Source organism: Eleutherodactylus coqui, chromosome 8 (genome assembly GCF_035609145.1).
Source record: "Eleutherodactylus coqui strain aEleCoq1 chromosome 8, aEleCoq1.hap1, whole genome shotgun sequence".
Lineage (NCBI taxonomy): Eukaryota > Metazoa > Chordata > Amphibia > Anura > Eleutherodactylidae > Eleutherodactylus > Eleutherodactylus coqui.
Genome location: NC_089844.1, coordinates 160217952 through 160239896, shown reverse-complemented (window position 1 = coordinate 160239896; position 21945 = coordinate 160217952). Strand labels below are relative to the sequence as shown.

Here is a 21945-nt window from a genome sequence, read left to right as displayed (position 1 = left end):
CGGACGAGTAGTGCCTATCCGAGTACGTTCGCTCATCTCTAATTAAGACTAAAGGCGAATTTACACATAGCGATTATTGTTCAAAATTTGTTTAAACCAAAAATGACCGATAATTGTTACATGGGCATTGTGCACTTTTTGCTTGAACGTTGATTTTAAGTTGAACTTAAAATGCATCGTTCAGCTAGTGAGAAGTAAAGCAAACACTTTTATCTCTTACTAGACCACACTCTTTTATCTATACGGGAGTCAGCAGATTGCATTGTAATCTGCCATTAGCCGTGAGGCATAAGACCAAAATGGTTGAAACGTAGCTGTATCTTGTTATGGGAGAATAAACCAAGCTTCACTTTTCCCCCCTACTTATTCTGCCAAGTTCTTTTTTTATCTGCAATACTTCTGTGAACTGCGGTTCAGGTTCCTCGCTGGCTGCATCATTTCCTATGGTTCTACTCAGAGCGCGTTATTTGGCTGGTGCTGCTGTTAAATTCTTTACTGAGTTATACAAAGCTTCTGACTGGCATCTGTTTATGGACTCATCTAAGCGAAGCTTGAAAGCCGTTCTATTAAATAATGGGAATCAAAAACAATGTGTAACAATTGCGTATTCCGTTCATCTAAGCGAGACATATGAAAGTATAAAAATAATACTTGATGCAATCAATTAAAAAACATCAATGGAATATCTGTGGTGATGTAAAAGTCATTGGAAGGCTCATGGGTATGCAAGCAGGGTTTACAAAACTGTCAAACGTAATTGGGATCAAAGAAGTGAATATGAGCCGGGAAGGAACAGTGTTCAAAATATTCCTTTGGTTGAAAGGGCAACCATAACTCTTGTGCTTATGAAGCTGGTGTTCAGAGATTGCTCGATGCATTTCAGGAAATGGGATTCGTATGTCTTTGAATATGCATTTTTTGCATTCCTACCTCAACTTTTTCCCCGAAAACCTGGTAGCAGTGAGTGATGAGCAAGGCGAGCGGCTTCACCAAGATATTCAACGGATGCTAAATCGCTACCAAGGATTCTGGAATGAAAGCATGATGGTAGATTACTGCTGGATGTTGTATCATGATGATCCAGGCAAAGTGTACAAAAGAAAGTCATATTAACAGCTATTTTAATGTTTTGTTTGGTAAAAAGTATAATACAAATAAAAATTGATTTGAATTGATGATAAATGTGCATGATATATGTGACTTAGGTGCACTTTGGAATGATTCCATTCCTGGTACATTCTAAAATACAGATAGTCCCCTACTTGCGATCATTCAAGTTACGAACGTCACAAGATACAAAAAGCCTGTCTATAATGTATGATGCAATGCTATGGCATTACATCATAATGTGCAGTGACCGAGCAGGCTTCTATCAAGCCATGCTATAGGCACAACTTGATAGGCACTCTGGATAGGCAATCCAGGGGCCTTTCAGAAGGCCCCTGGCTGCCGTGGCAACTGCACAGCATCTCGCGATCTTATCAGAAGGCTCCTTGCTTGGCTAGTAAAAGGCCTATGACGTGGGTCGGGAGGGGTAACATTACTTGTTAGGGAGAGCACCAAGAAGGGGAGACTTATAAGGCCATCCATGCTCCTCCGGGTAATATGCAAATAAAGAACATGGAACAATACCCTAAGGAGTGATGTTACCCCTCCCGACCCACGTCATAGGCATATCACTAGCCAAGCCAGGATCCCAATGCCCACCGATTAGGGTCAAAAACCCTAAAACAGCTGTCTGTGTATGGATTCTGGCTTGGTTATCAATTCCCACTCATTGCTCCTCAGACCTATAAAAAAGGGTCATGCATTAATTTGAAGGAATGTTGTCATCCCATTGGTGGCGCTGCAGAGGTATTGTTCCATCTTCCTTTTTTACAAACAGTTCAAAAATGGCATCTTCAGGGTATTGGAGTCACTGTGAAGAGATGTTACAGTTAGAATTATCTGGAGATCCCATATCTTTGGTTAGGATCGAAGGAAGGAATTTTTGTTGGACCCCAAATTTGCGAGGTTTTGCAAGATATAAAATTCAATGATGCTCCTAACATTAAAGAAGGAGAAGCATGGCAGCTTTTAGATGGGTTTGTGAAAACCTTCTGGGCAACCATAAGTCTTGTGCTTATGAAGCTGGTGCTCAGAGGTTGTTCGATACATTTAAATGCTGCCGTCAGTTCTGACGGCAGCATTGAAAGCGTCAATAGTACCCACGAGCAGCGTAGCATCTTGGAGCTGCTGCAGCCAGGTGTCGGCTTTAAGAAACAACCTGCACCCGGCGTTCTATGGAGAGAGATCCACCTGTGATCCTTCTCCATACAAGCATTTGTGCCTGGAACAGAAGCTGTTCGTAAGTAGGGGACTATGTGTATACATAAAATCGGTTAAAAAAAACACAGGTGGTCATAATTTAAAATCTGAACGCAGTAGGAGAAAACTGAATGCATATTTGGAATCAGCATGAAAAGTTGGTCTAGAAAAATGTATTGTTTATGATGAGAAAAAAGTTTTATTTTGTTGACCAGTGAGAGATTAGAACCTTTTGTGTGTCCATGTGACAATATAACAGATGGAAATCCATACTGCGGCTTCATGTTATTCTACATGTAATGTCTGATCATTTTATACCATTCTGACAACTAATGTATCATTCATAGTAAGACACATTGAGGGTCCTTCTAAGCTGATTGATGGCGAAGAAGCCACCCTGTACTACGCAGTGGACCACTGCCCCGAGGACCTGAGTGTGATGTGGCTGATAAGAAGAGATGGACGGGACCAGGAGATCCAGACGTCTCAGATGAAAGGACATGAAGAAGAGAGTTTACTGGATACATCTTATGTGATCAGATCACAACGGGAGGGACGTCAGTACGTAACTTTAATGCGCTTCAAACCATGTATGGAAAGACACAAAGATGTGACCTTCATCTGTAGATGTGTCAACAATCAGCATAATGACGAGATGTTTCACTGCAAGACCATTTATGGTAAGATATGCTGACATCTATATATATAAACTAAGAAAGCATATATATGACTTACCACATGGATGGGTGCACATACTCTTCTGCACAATTAGCTTGTGGACAAAATGTATTTAAACCTGCAGAGAGAATGATCTACTGTGACCATCGCCATCGGTTTGCTGTGTTCTTTTTTTTTTTTTTGGGTTGCATCTCTGTGATCTGAGAGACGTATCCATACTTCTCCTTCAACCTACCCATGCAAGGGTTTGTTCTTTCCGTGATGAGTTGTATATTTTAATGGCTATATCTTGGGGTACATATAACATCAGAAAATGTTAGTTTGTTAAAAGAAATCTGTCAGCACTTCCCCTCAAAAATTACTGTAATGGCCGGATAGTTCAAAAGACAGATTCTGAATGTTATATATATGTTTATCTTTCTACTTAATTACAATCCGCTGATGTCTGAGTGGTGCTATGTGTTATGTATGCCTGATGCTATGAGATAACATTTAACGGGTTGTCCCAAGATTTCATCTTATCCCCTTCCCGCTAGATTGGTGGGCGTCCGACTGCTTGAAGCCCCACCGCTGACAAAAACTGGTCCTGTGTCCTCCCCGTAAGAATAGAGCTAGCAGTTGAGTATACTGCTCCATTAATCCCTGTGGGACTACTGAAAAAAAGCCCAGTACTCTAACCCTGTACTGTGGTTAAGGGATAAGTTGAAATTCCAGGACAATCCATTTAAAGTAAACTGTAAAATGTGGCCGGTTGCCGATGTTGAATGAGCAGACATGAGATGTAGTTATGAAGAGATGAAGGGTGTTGTGACATGTGGGGAGATGTTCACCTCATCCTGTCCTTCACATTTCAGTAAAGCCCAGGCTGTCACAGCCTGTGATGAGAAGTCTGTTTATCCCCGGGGAGATGAAGTATTTGCTCAACCTGGAGAAATTCTATCCTAAAAGCATCAGGATTACATGGACATGTGGAGTGAAAGGATCAAAAGACGTCATATCATCTACTGAATCATTGGCCGATAATCCTGACGGAACCTACAGAGTCTCCAGTGAGGTCCGAATCCCTGAGGATCGTCACAAGGATCCAGGATTCACAGTACGAGTGACCTGGGAACATGAATCTATGGAGAGCCCGGAATCCAGGGAGCTGTCTGTCAGAGATTCAGGTGATAAACGGGATGTTACCTCCTCGCTGACCTCTAAACAAAATACTAATGACCACCTGTCTGTGAGTGATGAGTGACTGTGTGAGTTACATGTGATGATGTCACCGTAATGTAATCAGTACCAGCCCTCTGAGCTCCACCCCTGATCATGATGGTGACGTCATTACAGGTCCTAAACAATGCACAATCTGACCGCAGCCGTGTGAACCATTGTCCAGTGTTGAAACAAACCATTGCTGTTGTCAGTATGTGACTTACATGTAGCAGAGCTGTGTGTGCAGTGATGGAGGCGCAGGGCCAACAGCTGAGGAGATGGTTGGGTAGCTGAAAGGGATGTAACAGTGGCACTACCATCTCCTCCCATGAGGGACATGTGCAACCCTTTGCAAAGTTCCTGGCAGGCCTCTCCAGGCAACACTGGTAGTGTGGTTACCTGTATAAACATGTGGAAACTTCAGTATATGTCATGGGTGACGCCACTGTTCCATCCGCTGCGGGGAAGTCTGATCATGGGGCAATAAATAGTCCACACACACAGGGCTATCCTTTAAATAGAATAAACTGGGAATAGGCGGTGAAGTCCATCTTTACTGCAACATCCAACAGGGGTAACACACAACAGTTCTTGCAATTGAGGATTAGCTTTAAGACAACTGTTCTTCATGAGGAGGCAACTCAGGCCATCTTGATACATATAGTCCTTGTTATCTGTAACATCACTCTCACGGATAACTTCTCTCTTTCTCTCTACTGGCCAACACTCACTGTTTAGTTGTCTATTAGGGCACACACTCAGTCCTTCCATGGTAACTGACAAACTCTAGATCAACCTGGGGTGAAACGAGGTATTCTCCATTTCCAGGTAGAAGGGATACCGCTCCGCTTCCTCCATCTCGGAAAGGCTTGAAAGGACTATCTCCTGACTTTCACACTTCTCTCAGACGGATTGTAATCCACAGGGAGACATGCAGGCTTACTCAGAGACTGTCTGGCGTGCTGACTGCTTTAATCTCCGAATACCCGATCTCTGTCTCTATCTTTCTTGACTAGAACTCCTCATTTGCACACCTTGCAAACACATATCTTCTATGCTCACACGACAACATTAGCTACACACAAACTGTTATATTTTCCAGACATACCTAGACATTAACCTCTTGCAGGCTGCAGCTGTGCAATACACATAAATCACTGACAAGACAATTGCACAGTGCATTCACACTAAAGAATTGACATTTAGGGACACATATATGGACATTTATGGAGGGGCTAGATATGTATGCTTCAGGCCTTTATATGTGTGTGACATGCATGTAGCAGAGCTCAGTGTGTGTGTGACATGCGTGTAGCAGAACTGTGTGTGAACACTGCTATTATCCCTTCAGAAGCTTCACAGGTTTAAATGTTGCAGTATCAGTATTGCTATTTCATACATGTTCTTATTCATAGGTGTTTGCACTGTTCAGCAAATTGCAAATAATGACAATAGCCTGCTATTTGTAGAGAAGAATTTTAACCAACTCCAGTCCCTTTCATTATGTTATAGTTGCTCGATGCACTCGATGTAAGTGGCGCATTGTGCCACCAGAAACACTGGTACTATAATTTTCTAATAATTATTAAGTAATTAGAATTACTAGTACTGTTATATATGGAGAGCACAGGATGCAACATATATTATATCCCTGTCCTAAAGACATCAGCAGTAAGAGGTGGTATTTTTGCAGCAGGATGAGGCAGAAATTGGGTTTAATGGAGGGTAAAACATTTTCCCCTCGTCATCCTGACAGCATACACATGGAGGATGTCCGCTGGACCCCTGTTGGGACAGGAAGCGGAAAAACATACAAAAGGCAACTCCCACCACCGGCTCACCAGTGTCTTCCTGTCCCTACAGGACAGTCCAAGCGGAAGCCTCCAGGTGTATGCTGGAGGCAGGAAAAAGGAGAAGAGAGGAAACTCCTAGGCAGCCTGCCCGCCCGTGGGGGGATGACTCTCTGGTCGGGCTGGCAGAGCTTGCGCGGGTGAGACCCTACGTGGGGACCCTCACCCGCAGGATCCAACCAGCACCATGTTCCCTGCGGGGAAATCCTTCCCCAGTGTGCTGCCCAGTGGGGTTGTCGCACTGGGAAGATACAGCCCTGTACCTGCAGGGCTTGGAAGCGCCCTCCGGAACGCCGGCGCCTCCAGGCGAGGATCCTCCTTCGAGCAGAGCGTCTGAGCAGGTATGCCAGCGGGGGGGAGAGCGCGCGGCGCGGGCCGACCGGCGCGCTCGAGCCGGCGTCTCCAAACAGCAGTGCGTCCTCTTCAGAAGCGTCCTGACGTATGGGGTATCCCCCGGGTCCGGCGCGGCGGCATGACGTCAGCGCGGCCGCGTCACGGGGGGGCGGGGCCTCGTAAAAAGGCGCCAAAATTTGAAAATTTAAAAAAAAAAGAAAAAGAGAAGAAAGCTGGATTTTCCCCGCATGTCTTCGGTCTGCACCTTAAGGAAAAGATGTCGGCCAGAGAGGACGCGGAGAGCAGCCTGCTGGTGAGTAGACCTCCTGGGGTCTCGCACCAGGGGGAAGAAAATAATATCAGGTGCTGGAAATCCCTCTTTTTGCTGTCTCCGTCTCTTAGGACAGAGAAGCACAAAAGGTCAGACAGGCCAAGAAGCGAGTGCGCAAGTGTCCGGTCTGCCTGCGGCGACTAGACGAGGGCCACACCAAACCCTTATGCGCAGACTGCACGGAGAAAGTGGTCCGTGAGGAAGGCTCCTCGGGCATATCGGATATCCGATCTATGATCCGCGAGGAGATCGAGGCCTCTCTCCCATCTCTTTCCTTTCCGTCCCCCTCGAAAAGGGTAAGGTGGTCACGGATGGAAGAGTCGGACTCTGAGGAAGGGCTCTTAGAAGATTCCCCCTCAGAATCCATTCCGCCCATGGAGGACGCAAGGAAGTACTTTTTCTCATCACCTGGGGCAACTATTAACAGCGGTCCGACGCACCATGCAGGTGGAGGAAGAGACGCCGCAGCAGCCATCCTTCCAGGATAGCCTGTTCCGGGGACTCCTACCGCAGCCCAAACCATCATTTCCGGTCAACGATATCTTGAAACAGCTAATCTTGACCGAGTGGAAACAGGCAGAACACAAGTTTTTCCTGTCTAAAGAATTTAAAGATCGCATGGTCTTCACCCCGGAAGACATTGAGTTCCTGGAAACCGTCCCGAAAGTGGATTTGGCGGTCGCCAGGGTCTCAAAGAAGGCTGCCCTCCCCTTTGAGGACATCTCCCAATTGCGGAATCCACTGGATACACGAGTGGATTCGGCAATGAAAAAGGCCTGGGAGTCTGCTGCCCTCACCATGAAAGCCAACATCACGGCCACGTCGGTAGCGAGATCTATGACGGTCTGGTTAGACCAACTCCAGACACTGGTTACTCAAAGGGGCTCGAGGGAAGACATCTCCAACTGCCTTCCCCTCCTCCAACAGGCAACCGGCTTCCTGGCGGGCGCCTCTATGGAGTCAGTAAGGTTCGGGGCCCATTCAGCAGCGCTCTCGAACACAGCCAGGAGGGCCATCTGGGTAAAGGCCTGGACGGGGGACAATGCCTCAAAGAACAGGCTTTGTTCCTTGCCCTTCCAAGGACGCCGGATCTTCGGGCCTTCCCTGGATACACTCCTAGAGAAGGCATCAGACAAGAGTCAGGGACTACCATCAGAGAAACCCTTCAAGCGGCCTTCTCCCCTCCCTTTATTCCCCCTAGAACATACAGGGGGGAGGGGAAAACCGGACGCTGGTCCTACTCCAAAGGCGGAAAGGGTGAGAATCCGCCCTCCGGGATCCGGCAAGTGGGGGGTAGACTTAGGGGGTTCGCCAGTAAATGGAGCGAAATAACCTCCAATCCCTGGGCCTTACGCCTGGTCTCGGAAGGCTATAAAATTGAATTTTCCTCCCCGCCTCCCCAGAGGTTTGTGGTCACCCCCTGCCAGTCACCCGCGTCGGCCCGGGCCCTCCAGTCGGGGGTACGGGACCTGTTGTCCCTAGGGGCCATCACTCCGGTTCCCGCAGAAGAACGGTTCAAGGGGTGCTACTCCCCCTTGTTTCTCATCAAAAAACCTAACGGGTCCTATAGAACCATAATTACCCTGAAATGCCTGAATAAATCTATATCATACCAAAGATTTAAAATGGAATCAGTGAGGTCAGCGATCCCCCTTATCGCACCAGATAGCGTCATGGCCACGGTGGACTTAAAGGACGCCTACTATCATGTCCCCATACACTCAGACTCCCAACAGTTTATGCGATTCGCCCTGGTGATAGAGGGGTCAGTCTCTCATTTCCAGTTTTCATGCCTGCCGTTCGGGATTTCCTCCGCACCTCGGGTATTCTCCAAACTAGTGTTAGAGATGGTGGCGGCACTAAGGACGGGCAAGGTGCTAATTGTCCCATACCTCGACGATTTCCTGCTCATAGCAGGATCAGCTTCGGAACTCCAGCGCTGGGTCAACCTCACACTCCGCCTGTTCGAGTCGTTAGGTTGGATCATCAACTTCGACAAATCCAGTCTTCGGCCCGAACAAAGGAAAAAGTTCCTGGGAGTTATTCTGGACTCACACCACCAGTGCTCTTCCCTTCCTCTAGAAAAGCAAAAGACGATCCAAGACGAGAGCCAGGCACTTTCGGTAGCCACCCAAGTCTCCCTTAGGAGAGGCATGAGGGTTCTCGGCCTCATGACAGCTTGCATCGGAGTAGTCCCGTGGGCCCAGTTACATTGTAGAACTCTCCAGGACTTTATCCTGAGCAACTGGGACAAATCACCAGCTTCCCTGGATCAGAAAGTCATCCTTACCCACAAAGTAAAGTCCTCCTTGGGGTGGTGGACATCTATCTCCAACCTTGCCAGGTCCACGATTTGGGACCCTGCATTCCCAGTATCCATCTTCACTGACGCGAGCGCAACTGGCTGGGGGGCCCACTTAGGCCGTCACTACGTCCAGGGGGGCTGGAACCAGAAGGAAGCCACTCAATCTTCCAATTACAAAGAACTTTGCTCTGTCTGGAGGGCCATCCGGGGCCTCGAGACAGAGATCGGGGGTAGACCCATTAAGATTTTTTCAGATTACATAACAACTGTGTCCCTCATTCACCACCAGGGATCCACGCGGTGGATAGAGCAGCGGACACCTTCCGTATCAGCGTTCCGCGTAAGGGGCCCAGAGAATTCCATGGCAGACTACCTCAGCCGCAGGAGGATAGACCCTGGGGAGTGGGCGCTACATCCAGAGGCATTCCAGTTAATTACAGAAAGATGGGGGACACCAAAGGTGGACTTGTTCGCCTCTCGGGAGAACAGCAAGTGTCCCGGGTTCTTTTCCAGGGGGGCAGACGGGGGCTCCCTGGGAATAGATGCACTATCCCAAGTGTGGGAGGGGGACCTAGCATACGCCTTCCCACCTATCCCCCTGATCCCTCGGGTGCTAAAGAAGATCCAGGGGTCCCCGGGCTCCGTTATCCTGGTGGCCCCATTCTGGCCCAAGAGACCTTGGTTCCCGCTCCTGGCCGCTCTATCGACACAGGAGCCTCTACACCTGCCGCGGAGAGACGACCTCCTTCAACAAGGTCCCCTGATTTGCCCAAAAGCCTGACAGTTCAGACTGGCGGCCTGGAGGCTGAGCGGGTAAAATACCTGAACCAGGGCCTATCAGGGAGGGTGACCACCACCTTATGTGAGAGCCTCAAAGAATCCACCAGGAATATATACACCAGGGTGTGGGACACCTTCTCTAGGTGGTTGGGGCATAGTATTCACGACCTCCAACAACCGGACATTAATAAGATTCTGGAGTTCCTTCAGGATGGATTGGACATGGGGCTAAAACCTGGTACCCTTAAGGTCCAGGTGGCCGCCCTGGGAGCCTTCTTTGACTTCCCCTTAGGCGACCATAGGCTAGTTAAAAAATACCTTAAAGGGGCAGTCAGACTCCACCCCTTTATAAGGAAAACCATGCCACCATGGGACCTGAACCTTGTTTTGCAGGCCCTTTGCGCACACCCCTTCGAGCCCCTGGAAGAACTCTCAGTTAAGACCTTCTCATATAAGGTTGCCTTCCTAGTGGCAATTACATCCGCCAGGCGGATCGGGGAAATCCAAGCCCTCTCTATTAAAACCCCATATATGACCATCTTCCCAGACAAAATAGAGTTTAGGCCTGACCCCTTCTTTCAACCGAAAGTCCTCACAGACTTTCACAGAGAGCAAAGAATAGTACTCCCCTCCTTCTGCCAGGAACCCCGTAACACTACGGAACAGAGGTTCCATAACCTAGATGTGAGACGAGCAGTCCTGAAGTATTTAGAGGTTTCACATACCTTCAGGAAATCTAGCAACCTCTTTATTCAATTTCAGGGTCCACGCAGAGGAGGGGCCGCTACTAAGGACTCCCTAGCGCGGTGGGTCAGGAGGGCCATAGAAGAGGCATACAGATCCCAAGGGATCCCACTCCCGGGCGAAGTTAGAGCCCATTCTACTAGGGCGGTCGCCTGTTCCTGGGCGGAGAGAGCCCAGGCGACAACCGACCAGATCTGCAGAGCCGCCACATGGTCAAGCACCCATACCTTTGTAAAACACTATCGTCTGGACGTGGGGGCCAGCCGTGACACGGCCTTTGGGCGGAAGGTGCTGCAGGCAGTGGTCCCTCCCTAAAGCCCTTGATTGTTGGTATTCCTCCATGTGTATGCTGTCAGGATGACGAGGGGAAGACAGGAATTAGGTTTACCTGTTAATTCCTTTTCTTGAAGTCATCCTGACAGCATAGGGGCTTTCCCTCCCCTTCAGTTAATTTTCTTTACGTGAAGTAACGTATTGTACTATGATTTCGGTATTAAAAATGATTGGTTAAGCAAAGCCGGGTCACTGTAGTTATTTGGTACACACTGGTGAGCCGGTGGTGGGAGTTGCCTTTTGTATGTTTTTCCGCTTCCTGTCCCAACAGGGGTCCAGCGGACATCCTCCATGTGTATGCTGTCAGGATGACTTCAAGAAAAGGAATTAACAGGTAAACTCAATTCCTGTCTTTTACTGCCTTCCACTTGTATGTAATCTGAGCTGCCGTTACACATCCCATCCTGACATGTTACATACAGTACATACCTGTGTGATATTTATGTGGGGGATGGGTTTTCTTTGGTAAAATAGGTTTAAAATTACAAAACATTTCCTTCTTCTGTTCTGTAGATTACAGATGGCGTCCGGTTGTAGGAGAGATTCAGATTCCCCGTCTACTTCACAGCGTCCTGAAGTGTGATATCTCGGGGTATTTCCCAGATGCAATCACTGTGATTTGGCAGAGACATGTTGGACCTCAGATATATGAAGAGCATGACCCTGCTGTTAACCAGAGTGTGACATCCATCAGAGCGGCCGATAACACCTACAGCTGTACTGTCAGTCAGCCCATCACCCCCACACTGGTGGAACATCAGGGGGCAGAATATATATGTATAGTGGACCATCCCGCCCTGGAGAAACCCATAGAGAGAAGCACAGGGAGGCTACAAGTCAATGGTAAGTATATATACATTTATAGAAATATATAGCTGCCTCCAGCTTTATGGAAAAGGATTAGGGATGAGCAAGTATACTCGCTAAGGCACTTCTCGCTCGAGTAATGTGCCTTAGCCGAGTATCTCCCCGCTCGTCCCGAAAGATTTGGGTGCCGCTGCGGGGCGGGGAGCTGCGGGGGAGAGCAGGGAGGAACGGAGGGGAGATCTCTCTCTCCCTCTCTCCCGCCCGCTCTGCCCCGCTCCCCGCCGCAACTCACCTGTCAGCTGCGGCGGCCCCCGAATCTTTAGGGATGAGCAGGGAGATACTCGGCTAAAGCACATTACTCGAGCGAGTAGTGCCTTAGCGAGTATACTCGCTCATCCCTAAAAAGGATCAGTTTTATTGATTGACTTTTGGTAAATAAATTTAAAATTACAAAATATCTCTTTATATATTCTTCAGATAACCCCCCCCCCCCTCCCCCCAGAGTCCGGCTCTACTCACATTGTGTTTGGACTCTATGTCCGGCATACATGTCAGGAGAATGTTACAACCTATGCACCAACATAGAGCCCCAATGTTTGCCACAGTATAATACACAGACATATAATCATCCATAGGCCTTATGTTGGAAAAAAATGTAGACCGTGCATTGTGTTTATTGGGGGCGTCTGCTGTAGGGGAAAGTGTAACAGGCTGTACTTTCCTATACAGTAAGGCCGGTGGCACACAAACATATTTGCATTGCGGCATCTGCACTGCGGATCCGCAGTAAATACCATTTGAAGCATGCAATGCAAAATCGCCTTTTCCTACACACTCAGAGAATCAAATTGCAATTTCCTCAAGTGGAGGAAATATCTCTGCATGCTCTGTTTTCGTGCAGATTCCACATGGGTGGCTTCCATTGAAGTTAATAGAAGCCGTCCGACCCGTGGCCCACCCGCAATTAATATTGCGGATAAATCGTGGGTACCAACGTCATTGACTAGCGACGGCATATGTAAAAAGCATTTAAAAGAAACCCCTGTACTGAGAATGTCAGACAGCGAGCCGCCATTTCTATCCACAATACAGATTTCTACGAGGACACCAGCTGCGGTCAGAGACGGATTCTACTGCGGGCTCCCACATGTGGACTCTGACCCATTTGTGTGCCTTCAGCCTGAAGAGTAAAAAGTGGATCCTGATGTACTATATACCTACTCAGTGGATGTCAAAAGAACACTTATTGCATCTGTCAGGTCAATAACGGTCCACGGATCCCTTCAGCATATGTATCAGGAGATACAATGAACATGGCCTTAGATATAACTTTATGTAGATAATGAGATCCTCACAATAAGGTCTTTTTAAACGGTCCTGATATCAGCATGAATGATCCTCTGAATGTTTGTTCACCCGACAATCAGGCCGTGTAAAAAAGAACGAATGAGTGAGCGCTCGCTGGCTGATCATTGGTATTCAGTGGACATAAAGATGCTTTCTGATTGGCTCTGTATGTCTCTCCATGTGAACAGGGAGGTATATAGCCGTCCGGTGGGGCACGAACTATCTTACTAGCATTTATCCAATTCTTGGCCTGCGTAGAAGAAAATTAAAGCTCCAGTTGACTGATTTAGTATAACGTATTACAAAAGTATACAAATAGAGACTAATGTTTCTGTTTTTGGACTCATCTGTCAAAAAGTGGAAAACTTAGTTTCAATTTGTTTCAGTTTGGTATCTGTTTCTAAATAAGTTTGAAGGATTGTAGGCAGATCCATTAACCTGTCTCCTCCCTACAGCACTAGGAACTAAGGCTAGGCTCACACAGCTGTATGCGAAATCTTCTTGCAGAGGCTCGCAATGCATTCTAGATGTGACTCTGCGCACATCTACATATCCATACAGTCAGTCATCTGCAGTACACCCGTTTTTGTTCGATTGTTTATATTTCCTGCACCATCGATTAGTGATGATGTGGTTGCCTGTGAGAATAATGGGTGGTTAGTGTAAGTTCATTGTGATGCCAGTGCCTTTGAATAAATATGTTGCGCTAAACAAATGCAAAGACGAATCCATAATAATATCAGTAAAACCGAAGGCATACAGTTTACTTAGTTCTTGAGGACCAAATACAGTGTTCACATTTGTCTTGCAACAAGCAGTAACTTCATCAAGAACTTCATACGCAGGGTCTGCCCTGGCACAGGCTCCATCTTGCGGGGTTGAAGGAGACTTTGCTCCCACTCCTGGCTCCACCGGATTGTGACTCTCAACCACCGCTCCTCTCTAGAACTCACTCGCTCCTCTTCATCTTTGCTCCTGTCTTACTTCTGACTCTCCTCTCTTTCAGCCTGCTTCCGCACTCTTGATCAACTGACTCAACTTTTCCTGGGCTGCACACGACCCCTCCCATGGTTAGTAATCTCCAATCACAGAATTTCTCTCTGACAGAGAGGATGAACAATCAGCAATTTAGCTGCAGGCAGCCAATCAGCAGGCGCACCATTGCAGGGTAGATCACCTTTAACCTCTTATGCAGGGAAAAGCAGTATTTTTCCTCTGAACGGTGCCTCCTATGTCCCTCTAAGGGCTTGTAGTGAGGTTCCCAGTACCTCCGGATCACTACAGTTGCCCCCTACTTAAAACACAGCCATCCTTGGCATTAACTGTGATCTGAGGACTTAGACAGGTTACCGACCTATGGTTATAACAGCTCATTTATATTTAAAAGAGAATTGGACTACTTGCGAGTATATAGTATTTTTGAATTGAAATGTTAGGCTAGGACGAAGTCTTGTATCCCAGGCTATAATGCCCCTACATTATACTTCTCTCCACATTCTGAAAATTGCATATCTCATAGTGATGCATAAAATTATATTTTAACAAACTGTAAGGCAGGTAACCTGGAAGGGAAGAATTAATAGGTTAGCAGCAGACAAAGGTTATGAATAGAGATGAGCGAACGTACTCGTTAAGGGCGATTTCGCAATCGAGCATCGCTATTTTCGAGTTCCTGGCTACTCGGGTGAAAAGATTCGGGGGCGGGGGGCGGCGTGGTGGAGCGGGGGGTAGCAGTGGGGAACAGGGGGAAGCTCCCTCTCTCTCTGTCCCCCCCCCCCCCCATTCACCTCTGCAACCTCCCGCTCACCCCCGGCGCCCCCCGAATCTTTTCACCCGAGTAGCCAGGTACTCGAAAATAGCGATGCTCGATTGCGAAATTGGCCTTAACGAGTACGTTCGCTCATCTCTAGTTATGAATTATAAGTACTTCAATAGTCCACATTAATGGATCAACCTGAAAGAATAAAGCATATCTAAACATTCAATTAAGTCCAGGTGTAGAAGGCTTCAAGGTGACCGCCTTTTGGTAAGTGGAAAGGGGCACACAGACCATGAGTTTAGGATGCACCTGACAGTCCACTAGTGGCTTTTCCACAAACAAATAGGAAACCAAACAAATATCTCCAAGTAGTCTCCTGCTGCAAATTTATTTGAATGTTGCAACCTCGTTGAGTAGTCTCTTAAGGCGCTAACCTTGTAACACAGTCTTTGAGTAGTCTCTCAGGTCAATTCTTAATATGTGTAATCCACAGGTGAATGGAAAAATACGCCAAAAAACAAAAGAAATAAAACACAAAAAATTACCTATTCTTGTGGAAAAATAGGGAGGTAAGCAGTTATTCATAACGAGTTGGTAGCTGTCCTCTCATGCTCCTTGTGGACCCTCTTGCGCCCCGAACTGGGGTTGCTGGGAGTCTTCTCCTGGGGGTGGTGTAGGATGAGTAGGAATCTGCTGTGGATTCTGTAGTTGATTCCGCAGTGCTGGGCACTGTAGCATCATCAATGGACTCTGGTACCAGGTTATTAGATTAACCAGGTGAAAGGTAGTTGCACGCAGAGTGTCTTGCGGCATACTCGACTCGGGTTCAGAGTCAGTGTCCGTCCTTTCCGCTTCAAAATCCGTCTGTTCTGGAGGTGGCATGTTCGCACAGAGCTGCAATCGATTGTGATGAAAAACTTGAGGTCTCTTGTTAGTCTGGGTAGTACAGTACTGTTCCTTCTCCGGAGAAGGTATAGACGATATGATGTAAGGTTGTAGTACCCAGTGGGAATCAAGCTTGACAGTTCGATGTTCCTCAAGGAGTCAGACTTGATTAACAATTTGGAATGATGCAGCATGGGCAAGATTATTGAAGTCGGCTTGTTGTTTCTGTCGCACTCCCTCCATCCAGGCATCAATAATAAGCTAGATTTCCTTGAGGTGTCGTTTATGGTCCTGTACCCATTCGGTAGTTGGTAAGGGATTTAGTTAATCAGGAACCTGAATTTCTAATGCAAAATCTGAGGGTAGTTTTAGATAAGCTCTGGAAAGTCAGGCCATTGCACTTTTTGATGCCAATGAAAGAGTTCGGTGTAAGTCCCCAATAGTCTGGTTCAGAGGCGTAACTTGAAGCTCCCGGGCCCCGATGCAAAACTTGTAACAGGGCCCCCAACTATAATGCTTTACTTAATAATGCTAAGGCTCCTGGGCCCGGGTGCAACCGCATCCCCTGCATCCTCTATAGTTACGCCCCTGGTCTGGTTTGTTTTTTCACAAAGTACATTCCCTTGTGGATGGTAGGCGGTGATATGGAGTTTCTTGCATTCGTACACACCACAAAGTTGTTGAAACAATTGGGATTTAAAGGCAGATCCTCTATCCAAAATAATTTCTTCTGAACACCTGTAGCAGAGAATAAAGTGCTTCCAGACTATCGCAGCTGTGGTCTTTGTTGTCAGGTCTTTGACGAGTACTGCAACCGTGAGTTTAGTGGAATGGTTAATGATGGTCAGTACGTAGCTGTATCATGAAAGACTAGGCTCGATTTTCAAGTGATCAATGGCTTAGGGTTCTAAAGGTCGAGAGGCAATGATAGAATGGAGGCAGGCCTTTTAATCCAATTTGGCTCTCTGTCTTGTCTTGCAGATAAAACATTCCTTACACCCTTTTTCTATGTTGGCTCCCATCCTGACTCAATGGGAATCAGTTTTAGACTTGGCTTCGGTCTTTTGGACGCCAAGATGCCCAGACTGGTCATGGTAAGCAGTAAGAACTTAGCTAGCATCTCATCGGGGAATCAGTATTTGATGTACTCTGTTACCTGAGACAGGATCTGTGGAATTTCTCAGGATAATGCCTTTTTAAAGAAATAATATGTGTCATTGAGGAAGCGCCAGATAGAAGTTAATTCAAGAAAATCTCACCTGGTATAGACTGCTGGCGCCCTAGAGTACCAGCCGTCTCACCTGGGGATTGATTACTGTGTAGTCCTGTGTCCAATGACATCCGCTTATCCCAGGGAGAGCTGCTGGAATTCTTGGGGTTCACCAAAGAGAGGGTGCCCCCATACAAAGAAAAGAAAAAGTATTTATTAAAAAATTCCTGCGCTCACAGGACCCACTTTTCCCATAAGGTGGTACAGTAAGATAACACTTTCAAGTTGAAGTAACTTACTTGGAAATAGGAGGGGGAATTGTGGACATCATAACCCCCTCCTTCAAAGTAAGTTACTTGAACTTGAAAGTGTTATCTTACTGTACCACCTTAAGGAAAAAGTGGGTCCTGTGAGCGCAGGAATTTTTTACTAAATACTTTTTCTTTTTTTAAGAAAGTCTTTTTCTCTGTCTCCAGAGGTGCTGTAGTTCAGGATCTGGCATTCTTAGAAGAATCCCCTTGGGAAGAGAACCAGACAGTAAATACTTCTGGATATCTCTGAAAGTTCTACTGTCTTATTAGAGAAGGAGCCATCTCTGGTTTTTATTTTGAAGCTCCTGAGCTTTGCTGGACAAATCATTCGTGACTGCACTTTGTTGGGTTTGCCGGTCACTGAAGTTAGGGATTTCCACCTCTTCCCATTTGACTTCCTCAGTAGGTAGTCTACAGCTGTATGTAATCTGGACAGAGCATCAGCATTTTTGTTGGCTTTGACAGCTCGGTGTTTCACGGGGAAATTAAAATTGACTAATCCGGAGAACCATCTCTGTTCTAGGGCTCCAGGTTTCACAGATTTCAAGTGGGCTACTGAATTATTGCCGGTGTAGGCTATAAATTTTGCTGCAGCTAGCTACTCTTTATACTTGTCCATAATAGCCCACACCAGAGCTAGCTGTTCTAATTCAAAGGAAGAGTAATTGTGGTTGTTCCATTCAGAGCCTTCCAGGGATCAGCTAGTGTAGGCAATTACTACTTCCTCGCCTTCCTGAACCTGATTGAGGACTGCACCTAACCCCTTAAAGCTGGCATTGGTGTAGAGGCTGAAAGGCTGAGTGTAATCAGGGTAGGCCAGAATTGGAGGGGTGATCAGTCTTTCCTTAAGAGCTTAAAACGCATGTTCTTGTTCTTCTTCCCAATTAATGGGAATGGAATTCCGATGGGGCTCTTTGGAATGTCGTCTTAGCACCTCCTGCAGCGGCTCAGTAATGCAGTCAAAATCTGGCATGAAATGCCTATAGTAACCTACGAACCCTAGAAAACTATGATGGTCCTTCAGAGTCTTAGGAGTGAGCCAGTTTTTAATGGCCTTGGTTTTCTTGGGATCAGGATGCATTCCCTCGGCACTGACAATGTGGCCTAACTATCGAACTTTGGTCTGTAAGAGGTGATACTTTGATGGCTTAGCTTTGAGCCCATTCTCGATGAGAATCAGAAATGCTTAACCCAGATGTTGCAGATGATCCTCATAAGTCTTAGAAGAGATGGTGACATCATCCAGGTAGAGAAGTACTGTGTCAAAGTTCTTGTGACCAGACAACGTTCCATCAGTCTCTAGAAAGTACCAGGGGCTTTACACAGTCCAAAGGGCATGCAGCTGAATTCAAACAGGCCCATGGGGTAGTGAATATTGTTTTTTTCTCGGTCAGGCTAGTACATAGGGACCTGCGAACAGCCACTAGTGAAATCCAGCATTGAGAAATAAGCTGTAGAACCTAGGGCTGTCAAAAACCCCTCTAGTTGGAGCAACGGGTATAAATCCGTGTGAATGATATTATTCAGCTTGCGATAGTCCACACAGAAGCGAATACCTCCATCCTTTCTCTTGACCAGCACTATGGGTGCAGCCCAAGGCCTATAACTCTCTCAGATGATTGGGTAAACTCAAAACAGTTCAGATAGCGCCAGGATTAATGGTGGGTTATCTGCCTTAACACTTCCGTATCCTTTGTAAATAAGGAGAGCTGCAATGACAAGATGGGGGTTTCTCTCAAGGAGAATGACCCCCAGAAAGAGAACAAACAACAAGTCGTGAATGGAAAAAAAGTCTGCACTCATAGAATATGTAAGGTGATAACCCAAACAGGTCGTCAATCCAAGGAACATAAGGAAATAGGGACGGCACTTACTCAGGAGGAGGGGGGTGTATCTGCCAAGAAGCCCCCTCCTTGAAATGCCGACTCCTCAAAGTTCTCCCGGTCGCAAGTATTACTGCGTGATAAGTAGATCAGAACTTCGCTTTATTCCAAGTAATATGCGTGGAAACATGGTGTGCTTACTAAAGACAGCTTTTCTTGGGCCATGTTCTGGACCACTTAAATTTGTTCCTCAGACGACTGAGTCTCCAACATGCAAGCTAGCTAACCATGACTCATGATGTTGAGTTGGAGGATTGTTCTGTTGGGTACATTGCTGTACCTCTACACTGCTGTGGCCCAGGATGTCTTCAGGATGAAGAAGGGACACTTGTGCCACAGCTGCATAGTTTTTTAGTTGAACTGGGGTATCCCCAGGATTGATGAGATGACCTGGAACTCTCCCGGAAGTTACAGTAACAAGACTTTTAGCAGCCATCAGAAAGGGATGCTCTTCAATCGGAATGGGTTTAACTAATGCATGATAGTCTTTTCCCTGAAGCCCAGGCCTGGTCTCATACCACAGCAGAATTTCTGATTCTGGGGGCACCACCATCGGTCTTGTCTTGGCGAACCTCTGCTGTGCTGACAAGATTTTGATAGTTTTCCTCAACACAACTTGTTGGGCCTGGGATGCTGCAGGAACAGACTTCTGCAACACTTCCAGCATTTCTCTGTAGCAATTTCGCAAAATTTTCCTTCCTGAGGTAATGATTGGAGCGTTTCTGTGTGGTACAGCTACTAATAGTATGTCCTGTTTCAGTAATTCAGCCCTTACAGCGAGAACCGTGGGTTACCAATACCTGACTATAGGTACTGGCTGGCCATTGCCAGCCATAACATTGATCAGCTGCCTTGGCGGGCAGATCAGAGCGTCTAATATCCAGAACTTTTCAAAGTCAATTTTTTATAGTGGTTACTTGTGAGCCGGTATCCAACAGAGTTGGGAGAGGTATGCCTTCTACTTATAGAGTAATTTCAAGGCATCGGCCAGCATACTTCAACAGCCATTTGAAGGGAGTTTGACATACATTTCGTCCAGCCGGGGGATGCCCGTTTAATTCCCAGCAGGCATGTTCTTGATGACTGTAGCAATGGCAGGGGCCTGGAGGAGGGCTAGATTGTTCTGAATCACTACTCTCGGACATTTTGGTAGGTTATCTAGAGAGGGTTTCACTTTTGGCCTGATCGTAAGAATGAGAAGTTGGCCCTTTAAATATTCAAATTGTGTGCACAATCTCAGGACAGTGTACTTGGGTACACTAATAGATCATAGACTGAACATGAGCCAGCAATGTGATGCAGCAGGCAAAAAGGCAAACACAATTCTGGGATGTATTAAGAGAAGCAAGGAGTCTAGATCACATGAGGTACAGTTAAAGGATCTGGGGATGTTTAGCTTACAAAAAAGACAGATGAGAGGAGACTTAATAGCTGTCTACAGAGCTATCACAGAGCAGAGGGATCAGCCCTATTCTCATTTGCACAAGGAAAGACTAGATGCAATGGGATGAAACTGAAAGGGAGGAGACACAAATTAGATATTAGAAAAAACTTTCTGACAGTGAGGGTGATCAATGAGTGGAACAGGTCACCACAGAAGTTGGTGAGTTCTCCTTCAATAGAAGCTTTCAAACAAAGGCTGGACAAATATCTGTCTGGGATGACTTAGTGAATCCTGCACTGAGCAATGGGTTGGACTAGATGACCCTGGAGGTCCTTCCAACTCTACCATTCTATGATTCTATGAGGTCACAGAGGTCTCAATCCTGTTCATGAAACCAAAAAACCCCATGCTGCAGCGAGCAGGAATTGGCAGGAATAGCTTGAGTGGGTGCGCCAACTCTGCCTTGATCACGGTTGTGGCTACTCTGCCTAAAATGGTAGCTCGTGTGGCAGGTGGGATTGTAAAGGGGTTCTTGGCGAGAGTAATGGGTAGTTAGTGTAAGTTCGTTGTGACACCAGTGCCTTTGAATGAATGCGTTGCGATAAAGAAATGCAAAGACAAGTCCATAATAGTATCAATCAAACTGAAGGCACACAGTTTACTTAGATCTTGAGGACCAAATACAGTGTTTACACTTGTTTTGCAACAAACTGTAACTTCATAAATAACTTTTTAGGCATATAGAGTGACAGACATTTGTCTATTGATCCTCTCCTGCTAAATGCAGTGAGGCTTCTAGGCTAGGTTAAGTGATTGCTGTACTAAAATGTTATTTGAGGAGGAATAGGGAGGAGAGTACAGGCTCTCCTGTGGACAAGTTAACTCACGGTTGCCGTGAAAGGAAACCCTGTCATGTTTGCGCCAGCTCAGGTTCCTTCTGGCAAGGTGGAAAAAACTTTGCTCCTGGCTTCGCCAGATCGTGACTCTCGGCTGCCGCTCCTCTCTAGAACTCACTGGCTCCTATTCATCTTTGATCCTCTCTTACTGCTGACTCTCCTCTCCTTCCGCCCACATTCTGCGCTCTTTACTACCTGACTCGACTTTTCCTGAGCTGCACACGACCCCTCCCTCTGGGTCCCGTGGTCAGTATCCTCCAATCACAGAAATCCTCTTCGACAGAGAGGAGACCAATCAGCAAATTAGCTGCAGGCATCCAATCGGTAGGTGCTCTGTTGCTGGGCAGATCACCCTTAACCTGTTATGCAGGGAAAAGCAGTATTTTTCCCCTGAAGGGTGCCTCCTGTGTTGTCTTTGCTCCTCTTCTACTGCTCTCCTTTCACCCGCTTCCTATGCTTTTTACCACCTGACTCCACTTTTCCTGAGCTGCACATGACCCCTCCCTTTGTGTCCCGTGGTCAGTATCCTCCAATCACAGAAATCCTTGTTGACAGAGGGATGACCAATCAGCAAAGTAGCTGCAAGCTAGCCAATCGTCATG

General features: G+C 46.7%; 1 protein-coding gene across 1 annotated transcript in view; it reads left to right on the top strand.

Annotated features, from left to right (window-relative positions):
- Positions 1-21945, top strand: part of LOC136577080 (uncharacterized) — a 34778-nt gene that overhangs the window by 11470 nt on the left and 1363 nt on the right. The window contains exons 6-8 of the mRNA XM_066576792.1: positions 2655-2987; positions 3840-4151; positions 11375-11704. Coding sequence (XP_066432889.1) covers positions 2655-2987; positions 3840-4151; positions 11375-11704 — 975 coding nt within the window. The remainder of the gene's footprint in view (positions 1-2654; positions 2988-3839; positions 4152-11374; positions 11705-21945) is intronic.